We start from the raw sequence: 16,843 nt of genomic DNA on the forward strand, positions 1-16,843 counted from the left end.
AGGTGAAGGGAAGGCACGAGATGGAAAATATTCGGGTTCCAGTGAAGCATTTGATCCTGTCTCTCACGAACCCACGGCCCCAGCACTAACCCAGCCCCGAGCAGCTGGCAGGGAGCGGGCCCTGGCACGGGGCAGGATGAGCTCTGGCTCTGGCACAGGGCAGGATGAGCTCTAGCTCTGGCACAGGATAGAATGAGCTCTGGCTCTGGCACGGGGCAGGATGAGCTCTGGCACGGGGCAGGATGAGCTCTGGCTCTGGCACAGGGCAGGATGAGCTCTGGCACGGGGCAGGATGAGCTCTGGCTCTGGCACGGGGCAGGATGAGCTCTGGCTCTGGCACAGGCAGGATGAGCTCTGGCTCTGGCACAGGATAGGATGAGCTCTGGCTCTGGCACGGGGCAGGATGAGCTCTGGCTCTGGCACGGGGCAGGATGAGCTCTGGCTCTGGCACAGGATAGGATGAGCTCTGGCACGGGGCAGGATGAGCTCTGGCTCTGGCACGGGGCAGGATGAGCTCTGGCTCTGGCACGGGGCAGGATGAGTTCTGGCACAGGATAGGATGAGCTCTGGCTCTGGCACAGCCACGGGGAGCCAGAGAGTGACACCGAGCTGGGCTGGAGGAGCCTGAAGGAATGAGCAGGGTTGGGCCAGAAACCAGCAGGGCTGGGCAGTGAGGCAGGAAACCCAACCTGGCCCCAGCTGTGCTCCGGGAACACGGAGAACAGGGAGGGAAACGCTCAGGGACAACACGCAGCGGGATGGGCAGGGGCAGAGCTCCCCCCTCCAGGGCAGGAGGGGCATCCACGGCTCCCAGCCCTTGCCCATGAAGTCTGCCTGTCACAGAACCACCAAATCCCAGGATGACTCGGGTGGGAAGGGACCCAAAAGCCCACCCAGTCCCACCCCTGCCATGGGCAGGGACCCCTCCCACCAGCCCAGGTTGCTCCAAGCCCCGTCCAGCCTGGCCTGGGACATTTCCAGGGATCCAGGGGTGGCCACAGCTTCTCTGGGCAACCTGTGCCAGGGCCTGCCCACCCTCCCAGCCAGGAATTCCTTCCCAATATCCCACCCAACGCTGCCCTCCAGCACTGGGAGGCCACTGTCCCTGCCCAGGGGATCCCTGCCCGACAGCCACAGTCGGGGGGTCCCTGTGAGATCCCTGTGCACAGGGATCCTGCCTTTCCCAGCCGGATCTGGCTCCTTGGGAACCGTCCAGCCCGTGCCCCCGGCTGTGGGTGGCAGGGCTGGAAACCTTCCCTGCCCTCCCTGCCCACGGCCGCCCTTCCCTCCTGCCCAGCAGCTGCCGAGCAAACACTGCCATCCCTGTTCTGCTGCCACGGCCGGGAGAGTGACAGGGGAGTACTTTTCCACTGCCCAGAGAGCTGGGAGGGATCCGGCACGGGAGGGATCCGGCACGGGAGAGATCCTGCCCGGGAGAGATCCTGCCCAGGGGAGATCCTGCACGGGAGAGATCCTGCCCAGGGGAGATCCTGCACGGGAGAGATCCTGCTCGGGAGAGATCCTGCCCAGGAGAGATCCTGCCCAGGGGAGATCCTGCACGGGAGAGATCCTGCCCAGGAGAGATCCTGCCCAGGAGAGATCCTGTACGGGAGAGATCCTGCCTGGGAGAGATCCTGCCCGGGAGAGATCCTGCCCGGGAGAGATCCTGCCTGGCAGAGATCCTGCCCGGGAGAGATCCTGCCTGGCAGAGATCCTGCCCGGGAGAGATCCTGTATGGGAGAGATCCTGCCCAGGAGAGATCCTGCCCGGGAGAGATCCTGCCCGGGAGAGATCCTGAACGGGAGAGATCCTGTATGGGAGAGATCCTGCTTGGGAGAGATCCTACCCAGGAGAGATCCTACCCAGGAGAGATCCTGCCCGGGAGAGATCCTGCCCGGGAGAGATCCTGAACGGGAGAGATCCTGTATGGGAGAGATCCTGCTTGGGAGAGATCCTACCCAGGAGAGATCCTGCCCGGGAGAGATCCTGCTCGGGGTTCCTGTTACCTGGGAGAGGCTGCTCCTGCAGCACCGAGCAGTGTTTGCTTTGCCCCCAGGGCCAGGAGGTGACACGGCCCAGAGACAGCCCTGCAGGGTCCAAGGAGGTGACACAGTCTGGGGACAGCCCTGCAGGGTCTCAGGAGGTGACACAGTCTGGGGACAGCCCTGCAGGGTCCCAGGAGGTGACACAGCCCGGGGACAGCCCTGTGGGGTCTCAGGAGGTGACATGGGCTGGGGGCAGCCCTGCAGGGTCTCAGGAGGTGACACAGTCTGAGCTCAGCCCTGCAGGGTCCCAGGAGGTGACACAGCTCAAGGACAGCCCTGCAGGGTCCCAGGAGGTGACACAGCCCAGAGACAGCCCTGCAGGGTCTCAGGAGGTGACACAGTCTGGGGACAGTCCTGCAGGGTCTCAGGAGGTGACACAGCTCAAGGACAGCCCTGCAGGGTCTCAGGAGGTGACACAGCTCAAGGACAGCCCTGCAGGGTCCCCGGAGGTGACACAGCCCGGGGACAGCCCTGTGGGGTCTCAGGAGGTGACATGGGCTGGGGGCAGCCCTGCAGGGTCTCAGGAGGTGACACAGTCTGAGCTCAGCCCTGCAGGGTCCCAGGGAGGTGACACAGCTCAAGGACAGCCCTGCAGGGTCCCAGGAGGTGACAAAGCCTGGGGAGGGGGCTTGGAGGGGGCTCGGAGGGGGCTCGGAGGGGACACGGAGGGGGCACAGAGGGGGCATGGAGGGGACACGGAGGGGACACAGAGGGGACACAGAGGGGGCACGGAGGGGGCACAGAGGGGACACAGAGGGGGCTCGGAGGGGGCACAAAGGGGGCTCAGAGGGGCACGGAGGGGGCACAGAGGGGGCACAGAGGGGACACGGAGGGGGCATGGAGGGGGTTTGAGCCTGCGGGACTTGGCTGCGACGTCCGGGCCCTGCCAACAACAGCACCCCCACGGGAGAGGCAGGGAGGGGCCAAAAGGGCCGGGATAAAAGCAGGAAAGGGAAGAAAAGGCGGCCGGTGCCAGGGATTGTAACGCGGCTGGAGGAGGGAGCAGCGGGAACAGCCCCGGAGCTGCCGGGCCGCGTCCAGCCGGGACAGGGAGGGTGAGGGTTAGGGTTAGGGTTAGGGTTAGGGTTAGAGTCCCTGTCCAGCCGGGACAGGGAGGGTTAGGGTTAAGGTTAGGGTTAGGGTTAGGGTTAGGGTTAGAGTCCCTGTCCAGCCGGGACAGGGAGGGTGAGGGTTAGGGTTAGGGTTAGGGTTAGGGTTAGAGTCCCTGTCCAGCCGGGACAGGGAGCAGATCCAGGGCACGGGCACTGCCCGGAGCACGGCAGGGAGCAGGGACGGGGCACGGGAGCTGCAGGCAGCAATTCCTGGGGGAATACGGATGGGGATACGGGAGCTGCAGGCAAGAATTCCCGGGGGGATAGGGATGGGGATAAAGGAGCTGCAGGCAGGAATTCCTGGGGGGATAGGGATGGGGATATGGGAGCTGCAGGCAGCAATTCCTGGGGGAATAGGGATGGGGATAAAGGAGCTGCAGGCAAGAATTCCTGGGGGAATAGGGATGGGGATAAAAGAGGCTGCAGCCAAGAATTCCTGTGGAGAATATGGATGGGGATAAAGGAGCTGCAGCCAGGAATTCCTGGGGGGAATATGGATGAGGATAAAGGAGCTGCAGCCAGCAATTCCTGTGGAGAATACGGATGGGGATAAAGGAGCTGCAACCAGGCATTCCTGTGGAGAACAGAGATGGGGATAAAGGAGCTGCAGCCAGAATTCCTGGAGGGAATACAGATGGGGATAAAGGAGCTGCAGCCAGAATTTCTGGGGGTAATATGGATGGGGATAAAGGAGCTGCAGTGAGGCATCTCTGTGGGGAATATTGATGGGAATAAAGGAGCTGCAGCCAGGCATTTCTGTGCAGAACATGGATGGGGATAAAGGAGCTGCAGCCAGAATTCCCATACAGAACATGGACAGGGATAAAGGAGCTGCAGTGAGGCATTCCAATGCAGAACATGGACAGGAATAAAGGAGCTGGAGTAGCCAGAATTCCTATGGAGAACAGGGACAGGGATAAAGGAGCTGCAGCCAGAATTCCTATGGAGAACAGGGATGGGGATAAAGGAGCTGCAGCCAGAATTCCCATATAGAACAGGGACAGGGATAAAGGAGCTGCAGCCAGAATTCCTATGGAGAACAGGGACAGGGATAAAGGAGCTGCAGCCAGAATTCCCATACAGAACAGGGACAGGGATAAAGGAGTTGCAGCCAGAATTCCCATACAGGACATGGACAGGGACAAGGGACCTGGAGCAGCCAGAATTCCCGTACAGGACATGGACAGGGATGAAGGACCTGGAGCAGCCAGAATTCCCATACAGGACATGGACAGGGATAAGGGACCTGGAGCAGCCAGAATTCCCATACAGAACATGGACAGGGATGAAGGAGCTGCAGCCAGAATTCCCATACAGAACAGGGACAGGGATAAGGGACCTGGAACAGCCAGAATTCCCATACAGGACACGGACAGGGATAAGGGAGCTGCAGCCAGAATTCCCATACAGGACACAGACAGGGATAAAGGAGCTGGAGCAGCCAGAATTCCCATAGAGGCCATGGACAGGGATTAAGGACCTGGAGCAGCCAGAATTCCCATACAGGACACGGACAGGGATGAAGGAGCTGGAGCAGCCAGAAATCCCATACAGAACATGGACAGGGATAAGGGACCTGGAACAGCCAGAAATCCCATACAGGACACGGACAGGGACAAGGGACCTGGAACAGCCAGAATTCCCATACAGGTCATGGACAGGGACAAAGGAGCTGCAGCCAGGATTCCCATACAGGACACAGACAGGGATGAAGGAGCTGCAGCCAGAATTCCCATACAGGACACAGACAGGGATGAAGGAGCTGCAGCCAGGATTCCCATACAGGACACAGACAGGGCCGTGTCCCTGCCCGAGCAGGGCCGGATCCTGCCCCAGCCCTCCCCAGGGCTGACGTCAGCCCTGCCCAGCAGCAGAACAAGGCCCGGGATTGTCGGGGCCGGGTGAGATCCCAGGGGGGATTAAAGGCTCCGTGGAGTGGAGAAGGGGGCACCACCCCAGGGGCATTAAAGGCTCGTGGAATGGAGAAGGGGGCACCACCCCAGGGGGGTTAAAGGCTCGTGGAATGGAGAAGGGGGCACCACCCCAGGGGCATTAAAGGCTCTTGGAGTGGAGAAGGGGGCACCACCCCAGGGGCATTAAAGGCTCTTGGAATGGAGAAGGGGGCACCACCCCAGAGGGATTAAAGGCTCTTGGAATGGAGAAGGTGGCACGGGCAGAGCAGCCCCGGGCAGGGCCGTGGGGAGGGCTCAGAGCCTGGCACAGCCAAGGTTTGTTCCCTGCCAGACCCCCGGAGCACGAGCTGGGCAGGGAACTCCACCGGCTGCTTCCAGCACCCACAGGAGGGTTTCCCACTGGAGTCCCGTTTCCTCGGGATTTATCCCCAATTAGGAGCCCCTGGGGCGCCCCTCAACCCTCCCCCCCATCTGGAGCACAGCCCAGGTGGGGCCTTCGCTGTCCCAAAGGCTCAGATATCAACCCAAAAGGCTTGAGTGTTAACCTTAAAGTCTCTGATATTAACCCTAAAATCTCGAATATTAACCCAAAAGTCTCTGATATTAACCCTAAAATCTCAAATGTTAGCCCTAAAGTCTCAAATGTTAACCCTAAAATCTCAAATGTTAGCCCTAAAGTCTCAAATATTAACCCTAAAATCTCAGATGTTAGCCCCAAAATCTCAAATGTTAGCCCTAAAATCTCGAATGTTAGCCCTGAAGTCTCAGATACCAACCCTACAGTCCAGAATATTAATCCTAAAATCTTGGGTATTAACCCCAAAGTCTCTGATATTAACCCTAAAATCTCAAATGTTAGCCCTAAAGTCTCAAATGTTAACCCTAAAGTCTAGAATGTTAGCCCTGAAGTCTCGAATATTAACCCTAAAGTCTCAAATGTTGGCCCTAAAGTCTCAGATACCAACCCTACAGTCCAGGATATTAATCCTAAAGTCTCAGATATTAACTCCAAAGTCTCAAATGTTAACCCTAAAATTTCAAATGTTAACCCTAAAATCTCAAATGTTAGCCCTGAAGTCTCAAATGTTAGCTCAAAAATCTCAAATGTTAGCCCTAAAATCTCGAATGTTAGCCATAAAGTCTAGAATGTTAACCCAAAAGTCTCAAATATTAACCCTAAAATCTCAAATCTTAACCCTAAAATCTCAAATGTTAGCCCTAAAGTCTCAGATACCAACCCTACAGTCCAGGATATTAACCCCAAAGTCTCAGATATTAACCCCAAAGTCTCAGATATTAACCCTAAAACGGGGGATATCCCCCCCCCAAGTCCTGGCTGTGAACCCCTGACGAGCTCAGCTCAGCAGTGTCACCACAAACCCCCCCTGAAAGTGGGTTTGTCACCTCAAACTCCCCCTGAAAAGTGGGTTTGTCACCTCAAACCCCCCCTGAAAGTGGGTTTGTCACCCCAAACCCCCCCTGAAAGAGGGTTTGTCACCTCAAACCCCCCCTGAAAGTGGGTTTGTCACCTCAAACCCCCTCGAAAGTGGGATTGTCACCCCAAACCCCCCCTGCAAAGTGGGTTTGTCACCTCAAACCCCCCTGAAAGTGGGTTTCTCACCACAAACCCCTCTGAAAATGGGTTTGTCACCACAAACCCCCCCTGAAAAGAGGGTTTGTCACCTCAAACCCCCCTGAAAAGAGGGTTTGTCACCTCAAACCCCCCCTGAAAAGAGGGTTTGTCACCTCAAACCCCCCTGAAAAGAGGGTTTGTCACCTCAAACCCCCCCTGAAAGGAGGGTTTGTCACCACAAACCCCCCCTGAAAGTGGGTTTGTCACCTCAAACCCCCCCTGAAAGTGGGTTTGTCACCCCAAACTCCCCCTGAAAAGTGGGTCTGTCACCTCAAACCCCCCCTGAAAGTGGGTTTGTCACCACAAACCCCCCCTGAAAGTGGGTTTGTGCCCATAAACCCCCCCTGAAAGTGGGTTTCTCACCACAAACCCCTCTGAAAATGGGTTTGTCACCTCAAACCTGCCCTGAAAGTGGGTTTGTCACCCCAAACCCCCCCTGAAAAGAGGGTTTGTCACCACAAACCCCCCCTGAAAAAAGGGTCTGTCACCTCAACCCCCCCTGAAAAGTGGGTTTGTCACCTCAAACCCCCCCTGAAAAGAGGGTTTGTCACCTCAAACCTGCCCTGAAAGTGGGTTTGTCACCTCAAACCCCCCCGAAAGTGGGTTTGTCACCACAAACCCCCCCTGAAAAAAGGGTCTGTCACCTCAAACCCCCCTGAAAGTGGGTTTGTATCCACAGTCCCCCCTGAAAAGAGGGTTTCTAACCACAAACTCCCCCTGAAAAAAGGGTCTGTCACCTCAAACCCCCCCTGAAAAGAAGGTTTGTCACCCCAAACCCCCCCGAAAGTGGGTTTGTCACCTCAAACCCCCCCTGAAAGTGGGTTTGTCACCACAAACCCCCCCAAAAAGTGGGTTTGTCACCTCAAACCCCCCCTGAAAGTGGGTTTATCACCTCAAACCCCCCCTGAAAAGAGAGTTTGTCACCACAAACCCCCCCTGAAAGTGGGTTTGTCACCTCAAACCCCCCCTGAAAGTGGGTTTGTCACCACAAACCCCCCCTGAAAAAAGGGTCTGTCACCACAAACCCCCCCTGAAAGTGGGTTTGTCACCTCAAACCCCCCTGAAAGTGGGTTTGTCACCCCAAACCCCCCCTGAAAGTGGGTTTGTCACCACAAACCCCCCCTGAAAGTGGGTTTCTCACCCCACAAACCCCCCCTGAAAGTGGGTTTGTCACCACAAACCCCCCCTGAAAGTGGGTTTGTCACCACAACCCCCCCCTGAAAGTGGGTTTGTCACCTCAAATCCCCCTGAAAAGAAGGTTTGTCACCACAACCCCCCCCTGAAAGTGGGTTTGTCACCACAAACCCCCCCAAAAAGTGGGTTTGTCACCTCAACCCCCCCCTGAAAGTGGGTTTGTCACCTCAAACCCCCCCTGAAAAGAGAGTTTGTCACCACAAACCCCCCCTGAAAGTGGGTTTGTCACCACAAACCTCCCCTGAAAAAAGGGTCTGTCACCTCAAACCCGCCCTGAAAATGGGTTTGTCACCACAAACCCCCCCTGAAAGAGGGTTTGTCACCACAAACCCCCCCTGAAAGTGGGTTTGTCACCACAAACCCCCTCGAAAGTGGGTTTGTCACCCCAAACCCCCCCTGCAAAGAGGGTTTGTCACCTCAAACCCCTCCTGAAAGTGGGTTTGTCACCTCAAACCTGCCCTGAAAGTGGGTTTGTCACCTCAAACCCCCCCTGCAAAGAGGGTTTGTCACCACAAACCCCCCCTGAAAAGAGGGTTTGTGCCCATAAACCCCCCCTGAAAGTGGGTTTGTCACCACAAACTCCCCTGAAAAGTGGGTTTGTCACCACAAACCCCCCCAAAAAGTGGGTTTGTCACCACAACCCCCCCCTGTAAAGTAGGTTTGTCACCTCAAATCCCCCCTGAAAGTGAATTTGTCACCTCAAACCTGCCCTGCAAAGAGGGTTTGTCACCACAAACCCCCCCTGAAAGTGGGTTTGTCACCTCAAACCCCCCCGAAAAGAGAGTTTGTCACCCCAAACCCCCCCTGAAAAAAGGGTCTGTCACCTCAAACCCCCCTGAAAAGAGGGTTTGTCACCTCAAACCCCCCCTGAAAAGAGGGTTTGTCACCTCAAACCCCCCCTGAAAAGAGGGTTTCTCACCACAAACTCCCCCTGAAAAAAGGGTCTGTCACCTCAACCCCCCCCTGAAAGTGGATTTGTCACCACAAACCCCCCCTGAAAGTGGGTTTGTCACCTCAAACCCCCCCTGCAAACAGAAGCTGCAAACCCAGAGAGGGGCAGGGACTGGCAGGAAAAACAAGGGTGGCAGGGAAAGAAGGAGCCAAGTCCTCCAGCTGATCCCCCCCCCGTGCTGGAAAAGCTCCTGGCAGGTCCCTGGGCAGGGCTGGCAACAAAAGAGGCTTTTAAAAATAACCCTGGTGGCAGATATTGCGTTGCTGGAGCCTGCCCAGCTCCTCCACCACGGAAGGGTGATCCTGCTGCCAGCTGCAGACCTCGCTGATGCCTAAAAATGGGAACCCCCTGCACACCACGGGATCCCAGAGCTTGCACCCTTTTTTCCATGTCTTGTTTCCCTTTTTCTGATCCTGTGGGAACCTGCAAGGACACCCCAGACCCACCCCCTCGGGCAGAGCTTTTAAATGTCACTCTGTTTTCCTTCAATTCTGCTTCGGTGTTTCCTCTCTCGATTTCTGGGACTGTTCCCCTTTCTTCCTTCTTTTCATCCCCTTGGTTTCAGAAGTTACAGCTCAGGGTCAGAACTGTAGAATCCCAGGATGGGTTGGGTGGGAAGGGACCTTAAAGCCCACCCAGTGCCACCCCTGCCATGAGCAGGGACACCTCCCACCAGCCCAGGGTGCTCCAAGCCCCGTCCAACCTGGCCTGGGACACTTCCAGGGATCCAGGGGCAGCCACAGCTTCTCTGGGCAACCTGGGCCAGGGCCTGCCCACCCTAATTCCTTCCCAGTATCCCCCCTAACGCTGCCCTCTGGCAGTGGGAAGCCATTCCCTGTGTCCTGGCACTTCCTGTGTTGTTCCCAGGGCTGGAGGCAGCTGAGGGGGCAGAGGGGCAGAGTCCCCCCCTCTCCTGCTGCCCCCGCTGTGGGATCAGCCCAGGACACAGGGGGTTTTGGGATGGCTCATTTCCAGGCCCTCCTGCCCGGGGCTGCTCCCCACCCATTCCCCCATCCCGTGTCCGTGCCTGGATCACCCTGACCCACGTCCAGCACCTCCCCTTGGCTCTGCTGGGCCTCACGAGGTCCACCCTGTCCCAGCTCTGCAGCCCCTCCAGGGCCCCCTGGACGGCCCATCCCTTCCCTCACTGCAGCCAGGTCAGGAGCAGCACCAGAGTTACCAGCAAGAGGCAGTTTTGGGGCTCCTTGGAAGGACAAACTCCAGATCAGCTGCAAAGTTCAGTCCACGAACCACGGCGGAGTTTTGCCCCAGCACAAACCACCCTCATCCCTGGGAGTGTCCCAGGCCAGGCTGGACGGGGCTTGGAGCAGCCTGGGACAGTGGGAGGTGTCCCTGCCCAGGGCAGGGGGTGGCACTGGGTGGGCTTTGAGGTCCCTTCCCACCCAAACCATCCTGGGATTCTGCAGTTCTGACCCTGAGCTTTGACTTCTGAAACCAAGGGGATGAAAAGAAGGAAGAAAAGGGAACAGTCACAGAAATCAAGAGAGGAAACACTGAAGCACAATTTAAAGAAAGCAAAGTGACACTGAAAGGGAAAGGTCCTGGGGAACAGCACAGGCCACGCTGGGTCCAGGACATTCCCACAGGGAATTACAGGGGGACACACCCACACACCTGGAGATGGACAAAGGGAGTGTGGGAATCACGGCCTGAACCTGGAAAACGGGTCCAGGACATTCCCACAGGGAATTACAGGGGGGGACACCTGGAGATGGACAAAGGGGGTGTGGGAATCACGGCCTGAACCTGGAAAATGGGTCCAGGACATTCCCACAGGGAGCAGAACTGACAGGGGGGACACCTGGAGATGGACAAAGGGGGTGTGGGAATCACGGCCTGAACCTGGAAAACAGGTCCAGGACATTCCCACAGGGAATTACAGGGGGGGACACCTGGAGATGGACAAAGGGGGTGTGGGAATCACGGCCTGAACCTGGAAAACGGGACAGGGAACGTGGTGGGACCAGCACTGCCGAGCAGCAGAGCTGCTGGACACAGAATTCCCAATGGATGGAGGGTCTGGGAGAGCAAAGAGACCCGGAAAAACCCGACTGGGACCAGCACTGCTGAGCAGCAGAGCTGCTGGACACAGAATTCCCAATGGATGGAGGGTCTGGGAGAGCAAAGAGACCCCGACAAACCCGCCTGGTCCCAGCACGGGGTGCCGGGGCTCGGCCACAGCTCCTGCTCGGACCAGCAGAGGTGCAAAAGAACCCTGAGCTCCTTCTGCCTCCTCCTGCCTCCTTCTGCCTCCTCCTGCCTCCTTCTGCCTCCTCCTGCCTCCTTCTGCCTCCTCCTGCCTCCTTCTGCCTCCTCCTGCCTCCTTCTGCCTCCTTCTGCCTCCTCCTGCCTCCTCCTGCCTCCTTCTGCCTCCTCCTGCCTCCTTCTGCCTCCTCCTGCCTCCTCCTGCCTCCTGCTCCCGCGGCCCGGGGCGGGTGGGGGAGGTAAATGAGCTCATCCGAGCAGAGCTGAAAGAGTCCCGGGCGTTCCCACGTGGAAAATTCTGCGCCAGGGGCGTTTCACAAAGAACAGGAGAGCCCTGAGAGGGGCAGGGATGGGCTGGGCTGGGCTGGGCTGGGCTGGGTAGCCCTAAAAGGGGCAGGGACGGGATGGGCAGCTCTGAGAGGGGCAGAGCAGGGCTGGGCAGTTCTGAGAGGGGCAAGGCTGGGCAGCTCTGAGAGGGGCAGGGATGGGATGGGCAGTTCTGAGAGGGGCAGGGATGGGCTGGGAAGGCCTGAGAGGGGCAGGGATGGACTGGGAAGGCCTGAGAGGGGCAGGGATGGGCTGGGCAGCTCTGAGAGGGGCAGGGATGGACTGGGAAGGCCTGAGAGGGGCAGGGATGGGCTGGGCAGCTCTGAAAGGGGCAGGGATGGACTGGGAAGGCCTGAGAGGGGCAGGGATGGGCTGGGCAGTTCTGAGAGGGGCAAGTCTGGGCTGGGCAGCCCTGAGAGGGGCAGGGATGGGCTGGGCAGCTCTGAGAGGGGCAGGGATGGGATGGGCAGCTCTGAGAGGGGCAGAGCTGGACTGGGAAGGCCTGAGAAGGGCAGAGCAGGGCTAGGCAGCTCTGAGAGGGGCAGAGCAGGGCTGGGCAGCCCTGAGAGGGGCAGGGATGGACTGGGCAGCTCTGAGAGGGGCAGGGATGGACTGGGCAGCCCTGAGAGGGGCAGGGATGGACTGGGCAGCTCTGAGAGGGGCAGGGATGGGATGGGCAGTTCTGAGAGGGGCAGGGATGGGCTGGGCAGCCCTGAGAGGGGCAAGGTTGGGCTGGGCAGCTCTGAGAGGAGTAGAACAGGGCTGGGAAGGCCTGAGAGGGGCAGAACAGGGCTGGGCTGGGGCCCGAGTGTCTCTGCAGGGGTCACGTTGCTGCCTCTCCTCACACCTCACACCCCGTGTGAGTGCTTCTGTTTCCTGAACTGCTGGTGGCAACCTGTGACTGCGGGTCCCTCGGGAAGGGGTGATCACAAACAGGCAAAGGAGGCTGTGGAAGGGAGGGATTTGTTCCCTGGGGGGGCGGGGGCAGGCCCAGCACAGCGCTCGGGTCCTGCCTGTACCTGACACATGGTGCAGGAACTGCACCCTGCCCGGTCCTGGGTGCAAACAGGGGCCAGTCCTGGTGTGCTCGTGGTAAATGGGCATGTCAGTGCACCTTATCCTGCCTCTCAGCCCATGGAGGGCATGGAATGACGGGATGGTTTGGGTTGGGAAAGCCCTCTGAGACCACGGGGTCCAACCTGTCCCTCGGCACGGCCAAGGCCAGCCCTGCCCGTGTCCCCAAGTGCCACGTCCACAGGGCTGTTAACCCCCCCCAGGGCAGCCCTTTCCGGGGAGGAATTTTCCCAACATCCCACCTGACCCTCCCCTGGCACAATTTGGGGCCGTTTCCCCTTGTCCTGCCCCCCGTTCCCCGGGAGCAGAGCCCGACACCCCCCCGGTGTCACCTCCTGCCAGGGAGTCGTGGGGAGTGAGAAGGTCCCCCCCGAGCCCCCTTTTCTCCAGGCTGAGCCCCTGCTGAGCCCCCCGGGTCCAGGGGGGACCTGCCCGTGTCCTGTCAGCTCTGCAGGCCCCCCACACCGCCCCAAGGGTGTGCCAGGCTGGCTCTGCCCACCGGGACACTCCCCCCTCCCCGGGCCCCCCCTCCCAACCCCAGATCAGGCTCAGCCCCGCGGGCCCCACACGGGGCTCTTTGGCTCTTCTGCCAGAACCAAACCAGGGAGAACAAATAACTGCAACCAATCTTCGGGGCAGTGAGGAAGATCCCTGCTGGTGCAGACCCCAGGGGTGCTCAGGGCACTCGGGGCCCGTGCTGAGCTGCTCCCGCTCAGTCCCTTCCTGCACGTCAGGAGGCAGCTGGGAATTCACACAAACACGGCTCTCCTGCACCGAACTTCCTCCACTTTGCAATCAGGGAGCCTTCCTGCCTCTCTGGCCGCCCTGGAAGGGCCAACCCCCCCTTCCCAGCGCTCCAGCAGGAAAATCCCCGCGGGCAGAGGACAGGGCACAGCTCCCACAGCACCCGTGGGGAGATGGCACCGGGGGGGGGTTTCACTTCTCCCACAGGGGGTTGAACACCTCGAGGCCAGTTCCAGCCACGGCAGCACCGCCCCAGAAAGCTCCCGTGCTAAATTGAAGTCCTCATCATCAAACATCAACATCTGGGCAGAGCAGACGGGGAGGAGTTTTCCCAATATCCCAAATAAACCTCCCCTGGCACAGCTGGAGGCCGTTTCCCCTTGAACTGCCCCTTGTTCCCTGGGAGCAGAACCCAATGCCCCGGCTCCCCACTCCTGTCAGGGACTTGCAGAGCCAGAAGGTCCCTCCTGAGCCTCCTTTTCTCCAGGCTGAGCCCCCCCAGCTCCCTCAGCTGCTCCAGACCTTTCCCATCTCTGGACACACTCCAGCCCCCCAATGTCCTTATCTTGAGGGTCAGGGTTAGGCAGGTGCAGGTGTAGGGCAGGTGTCTGTCAGAGGGGAAGGGGAGCAGGAATGGGGATGGAGGGAGGATGTGTGGGTGTGGAAGCACCCGGCAGCACCGAGGGCCAGAGGGGTAGGTGCTGATGGCACTGGCAGGGGCAGGTTATCAGACAGGAGCAGGTTACCAAGGCCTTGGCAAAGCCCAGACTGGGAACTGGGCCTGGGAAGTGCAGCCAGAGGCAGAGCCGAGCGCTGGGACCGGGTCCTTACAGGGGAGGGGAGACAATGGCAGGTGAACAGACTGGCCTCTGGATGGGCCTTTTCCCCTTCAGGAGCCCACAGTGGCTGTGAGCTCTGCCTGTCCCACCCTGCCTGGGGTCAGGATTCACCCGCTGACTCTGCTCCCCATTCCCGGGTGTCCCGGCACAGACAGGGAGACTCCGGCTCCATTTTCAGAGGGGATGATCCTCCCACTGAGCCCTGGCCCGGGAAGATGAGCTGAAGGGAACCAATGCCCTGCTCTGGAGAGGAGTAACCTCCGGAGTAACCGTGTCCTCCAGCCATGGGGGGCTGTGGGGACCAGCCCTGTCACCACACCACTGACCCAGCAAGTCCTTGTCCCTGCAGGAGCTGCCCGGGGTCACCATCCTGGGACCTGCAGGAGCTGCCCGGGGTCACCATCCTGGGACCTGCACCACTGCCACCGGGCACAGCTCCAGGACCCAGCCCAGGGTCACCATCCTGTGACCTGCAGGATCTGCCCGAGGTCACCATCCTGGGACCTGCACCACTGCCACCGGGCACAGCTACAGGACCCAGGTCACCATCCTGTGACCTGCACCACTGCCACTGGGCACAGCTACAGGACCCAGCCAGGGTCACCATCCTGTGACCTGCACCACTGCCACTGGGCACAGCTACAGGACCCAGCCAGGGTCACCATCCTGTGACCTGCATTGCTGCCACCAGCCACAGCTCCAGGACCCAGCCCAGCCAAACCCCCGGGCCGGGCTCAGCACTGGCTCTGGGAGCCCCTCGGGACAGCTCTGGGCAGCCCAGCACGGCTGGTCCCAGGGGCAGTGGAGCCCTCGGGGGCGGGATGTGCCCGGGACTGCCCTGCTCCTTCAGGGCACAGTCCCCACACCAGGTTTCCTGCACCAGGGCAGGGGGAGCTCAGCTCCCAGGCCCCTCAACAGAGCCCAGCTCCCTACACCAGGGTCCCCTGCACCAGGGCAGGGGGAGCTCAGCTCCCAGGCCCCTCAACAGAGCCCAGCTCTCCACGCCAGGGTTTCCTGCACCAGGGCTTCCCACACCGGAGCGTGATGAGCCCGTTTCCTGGGCCCCTGCTATGGAGCCCAGCTCTCCGCACCCGGATGCCCACACCGGGGCTTCCCGCACCAGGGCACGGCGAGCCCCGCACCGGACACCCCGCACCGGACACCCCGCTCCGGGCCACGGCGAGCCTGGCTCCCCGCACCGGCACACCCGGCCCGGGGCTCCCCGCACCGGCACACCCGGCCCGGGGCTCCCCGCACCGGCACACCCGGCCCGGGGCTCCCCGCACCGGCACACCCGGGGCCGGGCTCCCCGCACCGGCACACCCGGGGCCGGGCTCCCCGCACCGGCACAGCCGGGGCCGGGCTCCCCGCACCGGCACACCCGGGGCCGGGCTCCCCGCACCGGCACACCCAGCCCGGGGCTCCCCGCACCGGCACACCCGTCTCGCTCCCCCCGCAGCCGCTCTCGGCATCGCCTCCGGCCGCGGCCATCGCCCTGCCCTGGCCACCCGCGGGCTCTCACCGGGTCCCTCCGCGCCGAACGTGCCCGGGGGCTGCGGCCGCCCCGCACAGCCCGGGGCCCCGCAGGGCCCGCCGGCGGCGTCCCCGTCCCCATCCCCATCCCCAGCGTCCCCATCCCCCGGCATCCACATCCCCGGCATTCCCATCCCCGGCATTCCCATCCCCGGCATTCCCGTTCCCGTCCCCGGCATTCCCGTTCCCGTCCCCGGCATTCCGCCCCGCCGCGCCCGGCTCTCACCTGCTCGCGGCGCTTCTGCCAGCGGCCGCAGGGACTCTCCTCCAGCACCTCGCTCTCCTCCTCGCTCTCCTCCTCCTTCTCCTGCGCCAGCCGCGCGTCCGGCTCCGGCACCGCCATCCCCGCCGCCAGCCGAGCTGTGCCGAGCCGAGCTGTGCCGAGCTGAGCTGTGACGAGCTGTGCCGAGCCGAGCCGAGCCGAGCTGAGCTGTGACGAGCTGTGCTGAGCCGAGCCGAGCCGCTCCGCTCCGGTCCGATTTGATCCGCTCCGGTCCGGTCGGAGCCGCTCAGACCCACGTCGAGCCGATGCGCGCCGAACCGAACGGAACCGAGCCGAGCCGAGGGGAAGGGAGCGGAGCCTCCCTGCCCGGTGCCAGGGACACGGCCCCGCTCCGACCCGCACCGAGCCCGCCGCGCTCCGCCGGGGCCGCGCGGGGCCGGCCCGTTCTCGTCCCGCCCCGCTCCGGACGTGCGGCCGCGCACGCCCCGCCCCGCCCCGTCGGGAGGGGCCCCCCCGCCCCTCGGTCCCCGCGGCCCCGGCGCCCCCCGCACCCCCCGCAGCCCCCGCAGCCCCGGCCCGGGATGCGCCGCCGGGCTCGGCCCGCCCCGGGGCCGCCCCGCTCCGCCGTCGGGGGCCGCCCGGTGTGGGTCCGTGTCGCGGGTCCCCCTCCCGCACCCGCTGCCCCCGCCCGGGGCCCCGGGGCTCGTCCCACCCTTCGGGGCCCCGTTCCCGGGCGTGTCCCACCCCCGTGGCCCCTCCTTGCCCGGCCTCCCCCCGCCCGCTGCCCCCTCCGGCCCCGTCCCCGTCCCGGGGGTCTCCCCCGCTCCCCGTCCCCGGACGTGCCCGCACGTCCCCGCCGCACCCCCCGCAGGACCCCCCTCGCCGGGCCCCGCGCCCCCCGAAACGGCCGCTCCAGCCCCCCCCCCCCCCCCCCTCCCCGGCGCCCGACGGATGTTTTCGTTCCCCTGGCAAGTCTCTGGCTCGCTGGATGTTTTTCTCCTCTTTCTGGCCGTCTCCTGTTACTTTAT

The 16,843-nt window shown here is 61.7% G+C and overlaps 2 protein-coding genes across 54 annotated transcripts in view; both read right to left on the reverse strand.

Annotated features, from left to right (window-relative positions):
• NRBP2 (nuclear receptor binding protein 2) overlaps nt 1-16,317 on the reverse strand; it is a 48,397-nt gene extending 32,080 nt beyond the window's left edge. For all 50 annotated transcript variants that reach the window (XR_007901767.1, XR_007901764.1, XR_007901759.1 and 47 more), the window contains exon 1: nt 15,819-16,317. Coding sequence is in view for 2 of the 50 variants with exons in the window: in XM_051775433.1 (XP_051631393.1) it covers nt 15,819-15,935 (117 nt within the window). In the remaining 48 variants the exon portion in view is untranslated. The remainder of the gene's footprint in view (nt 1-15,818) is intronic.
• On the reverse strand, nt 2,888-4,814 carry LOC127464964 (uncharacterized). Of its 4 annotated transcripts, XM_051775436.1 has the most exons (4): nt 4,638-4,673; nt 4,497-4,544; nt 4,356-4,451; nt 2,888-4,172 (listed from the first exon to the last, which is right to left on the reverse strand). In XM_051775436.1, exons 1-4 carry the CDS (start codon nt 4,657-4,659, stop codon nt 3,262-3,264), a joined length of 1,077 nt encoding a protein of 358 aa, XP_051631396.1. In that variant the 5' UTR covers nt 4,660-4,673; the 3' UTR covers nt 2,888-3,261. The 4 variants fall into 4 exon arrangements, 3 of the variants coding, with proteins under 3 accessions (XP_051631396.1, XP_051631397.1, XP_051631398.1); XM_051775437.1 differs by lacking the exons at nt 4,356-4,451; nt 4,497-4,544; nt 4,638-4,673 and adding an exon at nt 4,734-4,814; XM_051775438.1 differs by lacking the exons at nt 4,356-4,451; nt 4,497-4,544; nt 4,638-4,673 and adding an exon at nt 4,308-4,354 and having other exon boundaries at nt 2,888-4,217.
• Nucleotides 16,318-16,843: the final 526 nt, after the last annotated feature.

The sequence above is a fragment of the Manacus candei genome, unplaced genomic scaffold (genome assembly GCF_025592945.1).
Source record: "Manacus candei isolate 608988 ecotype Guabito, Panama unplaced genomic scaffold, ASM2559294v1 h1tg000298l, whole genome shotgun sequence".
Lineage (NCBI taxonomy): Eukaryota > Metazoa > Chordata > Aves > Passeriformes > Pipridae > Manacus > Manacus candei.

Bases quoted from the DNA above. Each gene is read 5' to 3' on its own strand.
- LOC127464964 (XM_051775436.1), bottom strand. From the start codon at position 4,659: ATGGGAATTCTGGCTGCTCCAG. The intron at 4,452-4,496 runs GTCCCTTATCCC...TTCTGGCTGCAG, and splicing joins GGGAATTCTGGCTGTTCCAG to CTCCTTCATCCCTGTCCATG. The intron at 4,173-4,355 runs GTCCTTCATCCC...TTCTGGCTGCAG, and splicing joins GGGAATTCTGGCTGCTCCAG to CTCCTTTATCCCTGTCCCTG.